At 59.8% G+C, this 9,747-nt stretch overlaps 1 protein-coding gene across 1 annotated transcript in view; it reads right to left on the bottom strand.

Annotated features, from left to right (window-relative positions):
• The window catches only part of L1CAM (L1 cell adhesion molecule), a 33,992-nt gene that overhangs the window by 16,684 nt on the left and 7,561 nt on the right, over nt 1–9,747 (bottom strand). The window contains exons 6-17 of the mRNA XM_025213721.1: nt 9,455–9,583; nt 8,839–9,009; nt 8,270–8,381; nt 7,585–7,769; nt 7,349–7,480; nt 6,989–7,132; nt 5,843–5,954; nt 4,835–5,001; nt 3,649–3,808; nt 3,422–3,561; nt 2,565–2,669; nt 139–336 (exon numbers count right to left, since the gene is read on the bottom strand). Of these exons, the coding sequence (XP_025069506.1) occupies nt 139–336; nt 2,565–2,669; nt 3,422–3,561; nt 3,649–3,808; nt 4,835–5,001; nt 5,843–5,954; nt 6,989–7,132; nt 7,349–7,480; nt 7,585–7,769; nt 8,270–8,381; nt 8,839–9,009; nt 9,455–9,583 (1,755 nt within the window). The remainder of the gene's footprint in view (nt 1–138; nt 337–2,564; nt 2,670–3,421; nt 3,562–3,648; nt 3,809–4,834; nt 5,002–5,842; nt 5,955–6,988; nt 7,133–7,348; nt 7,481–7,584; nt 7,770–8,269; nt 8,382–8,838; nt 9,010–9,454; nt 9,584–9,747) is intronic.

Here is a 9,747-nt window from a genome sequence, read left to right as displayed (position 1 = left end):
CCACAAGTCCCCCAGCCCCTTACACCCCACTGGGCCCTCCACATCCCCCCCAAACCATTTCAGCCTCCTTGACCCCCCAATATCCTATGAAGCCCCCTGCCCCCTCCAAAGCCTCCAAGGTCCCCTGCAGTGTGGTACCAGCAGGAGGGGTGGTGATGGGGGTGCTGGGGGTGCCAGGAACTCCACGGCCATAAGCATTGGCACCTAGCACACGCAGGCGGTAGCGGCCATGGGGAGACAGTGCCAGACGGGTCTGCGGGGGCACCGGGGGCACCACGGCTGCCTCCCGCCACTGCCCTGGTGAGAACATCTGCTCCTCTAGCTCTACCACGAACTCTGCAGGGACTCCAAAATGTCAGGAGCCCTGTCCATACCTGCCAGGGCCCCACCATGAGCCACCAGAGCCCCTCCCCCACAAATAACTCAGGTAGCTCATAAACTTGCCTAAGACTAACCCCAAACCCACCAGGCCCCCCAATACTTTTCAGGAGCCCACCAACTCCACCAGGCCCCCGCATGACACGCCAGAGTCTCCAAAAAGTCAGAAACACCCAGAGACCCACCAGAGTCCCCTGCTAAATCCACAAGGGGGCCGAAAAACCACCAGCCCCCTCACAAACTCAGGAACTACAAAGACCCACCAGAATGCCCCAAAACTGACCAGGCCCCCAACCTAAAAAAATAGGACCCCAAAGATCCACCAGATATCCCCAACACCCATTCAGGTCCCCCAAGACCCCAAACACAAAAACTGGGAACCCCGAAACACCATAGACATGCCCCAAAACCCACCAGGAATCTTCCAATAACTCAGGAACCCCCCAAAAGTTCCCTGGGCCTCCCCAAATCCATCACAATCCATCACAATCTGATGCCTAGAACCCCGACAAAATCCAGCAGCCCTCCCAAAACCTCTAGGGACCCCCCAACACCTGCCAAATGCCTCCAATAACTCAGGGACCCCCCCCAAAACCAAGTCCCTCAAAGCTACTAAGGCCCCTTCAGAAACTCTGGGGCTCCTCAAGGCCCCCCACTAACTCAGGGATCCCCAAAACCTGCCAGAGACCCTCCAAAACTCCAAGGACCCTCCAAGCCCCACCAAAGACCCCCTAATAACTGAAGAAACCCCCAGAACTCTACAGAGACCCCATGAAACCTGCCAGGCCCCTGAATAATTTAGGGACCACCCAAAAGCAACTGGGGCCTCCCCACATCCACCAGAGTGCCCCCTCCTTCCTGGAAATCCAGAGCTCCCCCAAGACCCACCAGAGACAACCCCAAAATCCTCCAAGGACCTCACAATAACTCAGAGACACCTTCGAAGCCCATCAGCCTCCCCCCCAGGAACTCAGGGTTCCCCCAAACCCACCAGATACCCCAATAACTCAGGATCCCCCAAAACCCACCAGGGAAGTTCAGAGATATTTAAGGGGTCCTTGGTGGATTTGGGGTGGGTAGGGGGACCTGAGGTAGTTTGGAGGGAGCCTATGGGGATTCCCAAGGAGGGCTTGGGGGTCCATGGGGGGATATGGGGAGCTTGGGGGGTCTGACAAGGTTTGGGAGCTGAGAGATGTTTTGGAGAGGTCTAAGGGGAGTTTCTTGGGGGCTGGAGTATCTGGGAGAATCAAAGGGGTTTTAGGAGGTCCTTGGGGGGCTGGCAGATCCAGGGAGGAGTTTGGGGAAAATAAGGGGGAGTTGGGGGGTCTGGGGCAGTTGGTAGGAGTTTTGGGGGTCCTAGGGAGTTGTAGGGGGTCCAGGTGGGGCCAAGGGAGTTTGAGGGGTATTTGGGGGTTGGGAGGGCTGGCAGGGTAAGCAAGTGTTTAGGGGTCCTGCAAAGATTTGGGAGGGGCTCAGGGATGACTTGGGGTCCTGGTGGGGTTGGAGGGTCCAGGCAGGGGTTGGGGGGGTTAGAGGGTGTGGGGGGTCCACAGGGGTTTGGGGGAGCTGTAGGTGTTGGGGGGTCAGGGGAGTTTGTAGGATCCTCTGTGGGTGTTGGGAATGTTGGAGGCAGTCAGGGAGTAGTTTTAGGAACCTTGGAAGAGGTTGGCAGGGTCAGGAGGCTCAAGCAGTGGTGGGGTTTTGGGGGCTCAGGGCAGCTGTAGTGGTTGGTGGATATGTCTGAGGGGGCTGGATTTGGGAGTTCAGAGGGGTCCAGGGGATTTTGGGTCTGGGAGGGCTGGGTTGGGGAGGTCCAAACGGGTCTGAAAATGTTGGGGGTCCAGGAGTTTTGGGGTTGGGAAGGCTGGGGTGGGAGGAATCAGATGGGTCTGGGAGGATTTGGGAATCAGGGGGCTGGAGAGGGTTGGGGGGGATCACAAAGGTTTGGAGATGGTTTGGGGGGGTGAGGGGGTCTGGGGGAACTGGAGCATTTCAGGTCTGGGTGTTCTGGTGGGTCTTTGGAGGGTCTCTGGCCAGGGCTGGGGGTTCAAGACAGCTTGGTGGGGTCCTGGGAGGTCTGGGGAGACTGCAGTTGGGTTGGGAGATTACAGGGGACTGTGGGCGTGGGGGAGATATGGGGGCATTTAGGGAGTCCTGAGGGTTTGGGGGGCCCAAGGGGGTCTCACTCTCCACAGGGCTGTTGTGCTCATCCCCTGGAGTCCAGCTCAGTGTCACCCAGCGCCCGGCCTCCAGCTCTGACACCTGCAGCTCCGACACTGGCCCTGGCCGTCCTGTGGAGGGATGGGGGAGACCGGGGGCAGGGGGTTACAGCTGAGGCCAGGGAGCCCCCCACCCCCACCTGCCCCAGCCTTAATTGGGCCCAGGATCAGGGCCCCAACCCCCTTCCCCCTCCTCCCTTTGGATTTAGAGACTTGCCACATGACCACCCACACAGGATCAGGGCCCAGACTCCTGCCCCCTGGAGGACGCCCATCAGAATTCAGGGACCCCCCACATGATGCCCTGGGAACCAATCAAAATTAAGGAGCCCTCCCCCACCCCTAGGTGGGGGTACCAATCAGGAAGGATTCAGGGATCCCCCACATGAACCTCTGTGGAACCAAGGAGGATTTAGTCCCTCCCCTCCTTCCTCCAGGCAGTGGTTCTCAACCATTTTTGTACCAGGACCCACTTGTAAACATCAATGGCCAGTCCTGACCCAGTGCCCCTCACTCCCAATCCACTGCTCACAGACCCCAGCATCCGGTGCGTGGGGCAGGGAAGATGTGGGGTGGGGGGCCAAGGCCACCTCTTGCAGGCTGGAGCTCTGCCAGCCTGCGAGGGAAAAGCCATGGTTTCCCAGGTTGTTCTCCTTTAAAGGAGAATCCATTTTTAAAGTTTGTTTGTGACCCTTTCATATATTCTTGCAACCCACTTTTGGGTTGTGACCCACAGGTTGAGAAACACTGCCCTAGAGGACCAATCATGATTCAGGGCCATGCCTCCCACCCTGTAGGCAATAAATCAGTATTGGGGGATTCACCCACGACCCGTAGCATGGCTTCAGCCTCCACGACATCCAGTTCTGTGCGTGCCTGGCATCGCAGCCGGCCCTGGTCCCAATAGTCGGCACCAGCCACTGTGAGCACCTCGGTACCTGCGCCTTGAGGTTCCAGCACCAGCCTGTGGGGGGGTGGGGGGAATGCTGCAAGCTTCTCCCAATGGTGTCCCCAGGCTGCGAGCTTCCCCAAAGGTGCCCTGAGGCCTCACCTGTCACTGTCAGGGGTCTCCCTCAGTGGCTGCCCATCCCGGTCCCATGACAAGGTGGCAGGGGACAGGGAGGGGTCAGCCTGGGCCTTGCAGACAAACGTCACCGTCTCCCCCTTCTTCACCGTAGCACTGCGGGGGGTCAGCTCCACTCTTGTGGCCACTGGAGATGGGGGTCAAAAGTCAGGAGTCAGCAAGCTTTCCTAGAATACTGTGGGGCAGCTGGCACCTTACCAGAATGCCTTGTTCACCACCCAGTGGCAAGAGGATAGCAACCTCTTACCCCAAAACATGCTGGTAAACAGGGGGGCATGGAGAAGATAATGTAGCAAGGTTCAATGGGGGCACTGCTCCAATGCGGTGGTGGTGTTGGTGGTGGTTGGGGGGGTTCACTGTCACAGGGCATGCTGGGGAGGTTGGGGTAGCCAGGCCTGAATTCTGCCCCAAAGCAAGCTTGGATGGTGGAAGACTGACCAAGCAGCCAGATGCAGGGGGGTGGGGAGGGGATGTTGCCTCAGAGCATGCTGGGATGGAGGGGGTAGTGTGTTGCCTCAGTGCTTACTGGGATTGGCGAGGGAACACATCCCAGTGCAAGCTGAACTGGGGAAGGGGTTTACTTCAGTGCATGCTGGGAGGGTGGAGGACCACAGAGGAGAGTGTTTGTAAGGGCGGTTGTGTTACCCCAGAGCTTGCTGGGATAGCTGGGGGGACAGGTATTGTCCCACTGTACACTGTATGGTGGGAGCAGGGGGAATGGTCACTGCCAATGCCCCAGTGCATGCTGGGATAATGGAAGGACTAGGCAAAAAGGTTAGGGGCAGTGGAGTTGCTGCAGTGCATGCTGGGATGGCTGGGGAAACATTGTCCTAGTGCATGCTGGGGTGGTAGAGGGTGTTGACCCAGCACATGGTGGGCTGGTTGTGGGAGGCCCTGCCCCAGTGAATGCTAAGACAATGGAAGAGTATCCAGCAGGATTTGGAGGGCTGGGACGCTGCTACAGTGCAGGCTGGCATGGTGGCAGTGGTAATGGAGGCTTGGGGGGAATGGCTTCCCCAGTGTATGCTAGAATAAGGAGTATTGCCCCAGTACACGCTGGGGGCATTGTCCCAGTGTATGCTGGGATTGTGGCAGTGGTTGCGGGGGGTCACTGCCCCAGTGCATGCAGGGGATGTGGAGGAGCGGGGCATACCCTTAACAGCAAGGTGGGCGGTGATGGAGGTGTTGCCATGGGTGTTGTGGGCATGGCATGTGTAGGTGCCAGTGTCACTGAGTTGGGCACTGCTCAACCACAAGGTCCCATTGGTGAAGATGAAGGCCCGGTCCAAACCCAGTGCTGGCGCCTGCGCCTCTGTCAGCCTGTGGGAGGGGGAACAGGAATCGGGGAGGGTCAGTGGGTGCCAAAAATCCCAGCCCCATGCCCCACCCCCAGCTCTGTACCCTTGGCCTTAGATTTGCCCCCTATGTCACCCTTGGGCAGGAAAGGGGAGATAGGAAGCATCAGGAGCCTCACCCATAGCCCCAGGCCCTGCCCCTAGGCCTTAAGCCCAGGGCAGGGTTGGGGGGGGCAAGAGCAGCATAGAACCCTCCCCCTAGCCCAAACCCTGCCCCCATCTCTAGCCAGGCTTCTTCTCCCGTCCCCTGCCACCTGGGGTGGGAAAGGAGGGGCCACAGCTCAGACCTGCCCCCAGTGCCAGCCCCCCCTCAACCCGGGGGGGCACGTGGGGGAAAAGTGGGCTCTGGGGGAACCTGGGGGGGGGCTCTGAGGAGGGCTTTCACCACTCTGGAAGGCCTGGTCCAAACCCCCACAGGGTGGGGGTCCTGGGAAGGGTTGGGAGATCTGGAGGGCATGTAGGGGTCTTGGGGGGCCATGGGGAGTTCCTGGAAGGGCTCCAGGAGAGTCCTAAGGGTCTCTCACCAGGTGAGGACACGGCAGTGTGTTGGGGGGCTGTGGAGGGGGCATGGGGTCCCACGTGGGGGCTCTCACCAGGAGTCAGCAGGTGTGAAGAACTCTGGGGAAGGGGTCCTCAGGGGTTGGAAGCTATGTAGTGGTCCTGGGGTGATCCCAAGGGGTTTCTCCCCAGGTGAGAGTGGGTATGACGGGTTTAGGGGAGGCTGGTGGGGTTCTGGGGGTCCCAGGGGTCTCTCATCAGGTAAGGGCAGGTGTGAGGGCATTGGCAAGGCATCAGGGGTGTCTCACCAGGTAAGGGCAGGCGCTGGGGCACCAAAGGGGTGGCAGTGCAGCCAGGCGCTGCTGTTCTCCACCACCGTGTACTGGAGCCCATCAGTCGTCAGGATCTGGGCCGGCAGCTCTGGGGAGGGAGGGGGGTGCTGGGGTGGGGGCACTGTGGCTCTGCCCCCCCTTCCAGCCCCCCAGTGCCCCCCTGTTGCTAAGGGGGGGCTGTCACCCTGGTGATGGTGGCTGGAGGCACTCATTGACACACCAGGGCATCCCCCAGGCCTCAGGGATGTTGTCAGGGCAGAGCCAGTGGTTGCCATGGGGGGGGGGGGGGAATCCTGGACCTGGTTACCACAGCAGAAGTGGGACCATTGCCATGGAAGAAGTTCCTGTGGCTGCAAGGGCAGCAGTTGCTATGGCCAAGGGATAGAGTTGCCTGGGGAGGGGGAAGTGGGGACAGGGAAGGTTGCCACGGAGATGGTTGCCACAGCCAGAGGAAGCAGCTGCCAGGAGAAGGGTTACTATGGCAGCAGGTGCCATGACCAGGGGATGTGGTTGTTGGCAGCTGGTTGCGGTGGAAGCTGTTGCCATAGCCAGAGAGGGTGCAGGGGGTGGCTGGGAACATAGTTGCCATGGAAACACTTGGGGTTGGTGTTGCTAGGTAGCGGTTGCCATAGAAGTGGCTGCCATAAACTGAGGTATTGTGCTTGCCAGAGAGTTACCATGGAAGCAGATGTCACAGCTGGGGAACCGCCCTTCCGGGCAACGGTGGCCATGGAGACAATTGCCATAGGCAGGAGATGTGGATCCATGGTTGCCATTGAAGCAGTTGTCATGGTTGCCAGAAGGAACCATTGCCATGGAAGCATGTGGGGGTGGTGGGTTGGTTGCTGCAGTTGCTACAGAAGCAATTGCCATGGCCAGGGGCAACTGCTGCCAGAGGATGGTTGCCATGGAGACAACAGCCATAGCAAGGAGCTGTGGGTGGCTGGGTAGACTATCACCATGGGAGCTGTTGCCATGGCTTGGGTTCTGCCCATCACAGAGACAGTTCCCATGGCCAAGGATTGTGTTGTTGTGTGGTTGCTATGAGGATAGTTGGTGATGGCTGCTGTGGAGACATTTGCAGGGGCCATGGTCATCCTGGCACCGGTCGCTGGGGCTCACCAAGCACATGCACATAGGCGTTGGCCAGCAGGCGGCCATGGCGGTTCCCAGCCTCACACTGCATCACCTGCGTGTCGTTGGGCTCCACCTGTGCCAGGATCAGTGTCCCACCCCGCACAGTCCGCCGGGGGTCTGCGTCCACTTCTGGGGGCCGGGGATGAGTGAGATTGGCACCCCTCACTCCTGACACACAGCCCCACAGTGCCCCTCACTCCCGACTCACAGTCCTCCAACAATGGTGCCCCTCATTCCCAACCTGCAGCCCCTCCCATGGCTCTGCAGTGCCTCACTCCCAATCTGCATCCCTCCTTATTGGTGCCCTTCATTCCCAACCCAAGGGGACCCCCCACAAAGACTCACCTTCCAAGGGGATCCCATTCATGCGCCAAGTCACCTGGGGCTTGGGTTTCCCATAGACATCACAGACCAGGCGCACGTTCTCCCCTGGGGCATAGATCCCGCTCTGGGGGCGCCGGACCCAGTATGGAGCCGCTGGGGGCAAGCAGTGGGGGCAAGGTAAGAGCAGTGCCCCTCACTGTTGACCTGCAGCCCCCTTCTATATGGGTGCCCCTAACTCCTGACCCACAGCCTCCCACCTTCGACAGTAACGCTGAACGTGTGCCGAGTGCTGCCCTGGCTGTTCCTGGCCACACACTGATACTCGCCGTCATCCTCCTCAGCCACCGCCTGGATCTGCAGTGTCCGCTGGAAGTTCTCAAGGGAGACGCGCTCAGCTGGGAGGGGCCCATTCAGACGCAGCCACTCCACTGTCGGCGTTGGGCTGGGGGCAGTTACTCACAATGCACTGGGGCTGGGGGAGTCAGCCCTTACCCATGATGCATTGAGGCTGGTGGGACCAGGCCTGACCCATGATGCACTGGGGCTGGGGGCACCGCACCTGACTCATAATGCACCAGAGGTGTGGGTGAGAGTAGCTCCCTACCATGCACTGGGTCTGACCCATAATACACTAGGGCTGGAGGGAATGGGACTTGCCCATGATGCACTGGGGCTGAAGGAACAAGGCCTGACCCATGATACACATCAGGTTTGCAGGGAGTGGGACTTACCCACCATGCCCTGGGGCTAGTGGGACCAGACCTTACCCACAATGCACCAGGATTGAAAGGAGCAAGATTTACTCACTATCCCCTGGAACCAAGGGGCCCAGAAGTTTCCCACAGTCCTCTGGACACCCACCCACCAACCCCATTACTTACAATCCCCCTCTCCACCCCCCTCCCAGCCCCATTACCCACAATGCCCTAGGGTGGGACTCACAAGCCCTCAGGAATACACTCAAGGAGCAGGGTGCCCCCCTGCAGCGCCACATAAGCGGAGCTCTCACCACGCGGCACCAGCAGCTGCGGGGGACGGTGCTTCAGGGCATTGCCTGTGGACAGGGGACCAAGAGGTTAACAGAGCCTCCACATAGCTGGGTGCATCACAAACTCCATGGTATACTTGGCTACCAGCATGCCCCACCTAAAAGCTGGCTGTATCTCAGCCTGTTACATTCAGCTGTCAGCTTCCTCCACCCCAGACTGGCAGCATCTCAGGCCATCCCTGTTATACCCAGCTGTTCTACCCCACAGCCAGTTGCATCTCAGCTCATTACACTTATCCAGCAGCCCTGCCTGCCAACCCCTCCAGAGCCAGATTCATCTCATTCTGTTACACTCAGTTATCAGTATCCCCCACTCCAGAGCCAGCTATGTAGCTTGTTATATTCAGATGCCAGTCCTCCCACCCCAGAACTGGCTGCATCTCAGCTTGTTACACTTGGCTGCCATCTCCCCCCCCCCCCCCCCCCCCCCCGAGTTGGGCACATTGCCAGCCCCGGCACATACTGGGGGTGACACGCAGGGTGATGGGCTCCTTCTGGATAATGGTGCGGGGGCTCAGAAAGTGAGCGTGGCAGATATAGTCAGGGTGGCTGTCACTAGGCACTGCGTGGGCGAAGTAGAGGTAGCCATCCTGGCCCATGTTCACCCGTGCATCCTGGGCAATATGCATGATGCCTGGAAGAGGCAGGGTGGGGTCATGACTCCTGACCACCCCAGGCCCCTCCAATCCCCCAAGATCAGGACCTGGGATGAGGGCCCACAGGATTGGGCCTGGATCAGGACCATCCCAGCCCCCAAACTGGGGCTTCCAGATCCTCCCATATTCCAGGATCAGGCCCTGGATTGGGGCCCCCCCTTACCCTCTGCCCCCCAAAGCCCAGGATTGGGACCCCCCACTCCAGGATCAGGCCTGGATCAGGGCTTTTGCTCCTCCTCTCTCCCTACTTCAGGATCAGGTCCCTCTGGCCTGCCCAATACCCCAGGATAAGGCTCCTCCGCTCTTTCCTCCCACCCCCGGATCAGGACCCCATACCGCCCTTCTCCAGGATCATGGCTCCTCCCTCCCCACCCTGCCTCAGGCCCAGATTAAGGCCCTGGTGGTTGGGGGGGTGTCACTCACGGCTGTTGAGCCAGTAGATACGGGGGAGGACAGCACTGGGGGGAGGGTCACAGGGCAGCACCACGGATGCCCCCTCCTCCACCTCCACAGGGGTCACCTTCTCCTTGGGCCACTGTGGGGTGCCTGTGGGGGCAGTAGAACAGGAATGTGGGGTACCAATGTGGGCAGATGTGGGTCAGGAATGATGGACACTGCAGGGCCATGGCACCTGGGCTGCGGATCAGGGGTGAGGGGCACCATGGGGCTATGTGGGGTTGCGGGTCAGGAGTGAGGTACACCCAGAATGGGGGGGG

The sequence above is a fragment of the Alligator sinensis genome, unplaced genomic scaffold (assembly GCF_000455745.1).
Source record: "Alligator sinensis unplaced genomic scaffold, ASM45574v1 scaffold137_1, whole genome shotgun sequence".
Classification (NCBI taxonomy): Eukaryota; Metazoa; Chordata; order Crocodylia; family Alligatoridae; genus Alligator; species Alligator sinensis.
Note: the sequence above shows the minus strand (reverse complement) of the source record. Positions and strands in the feature narration are given on the sequence as shown.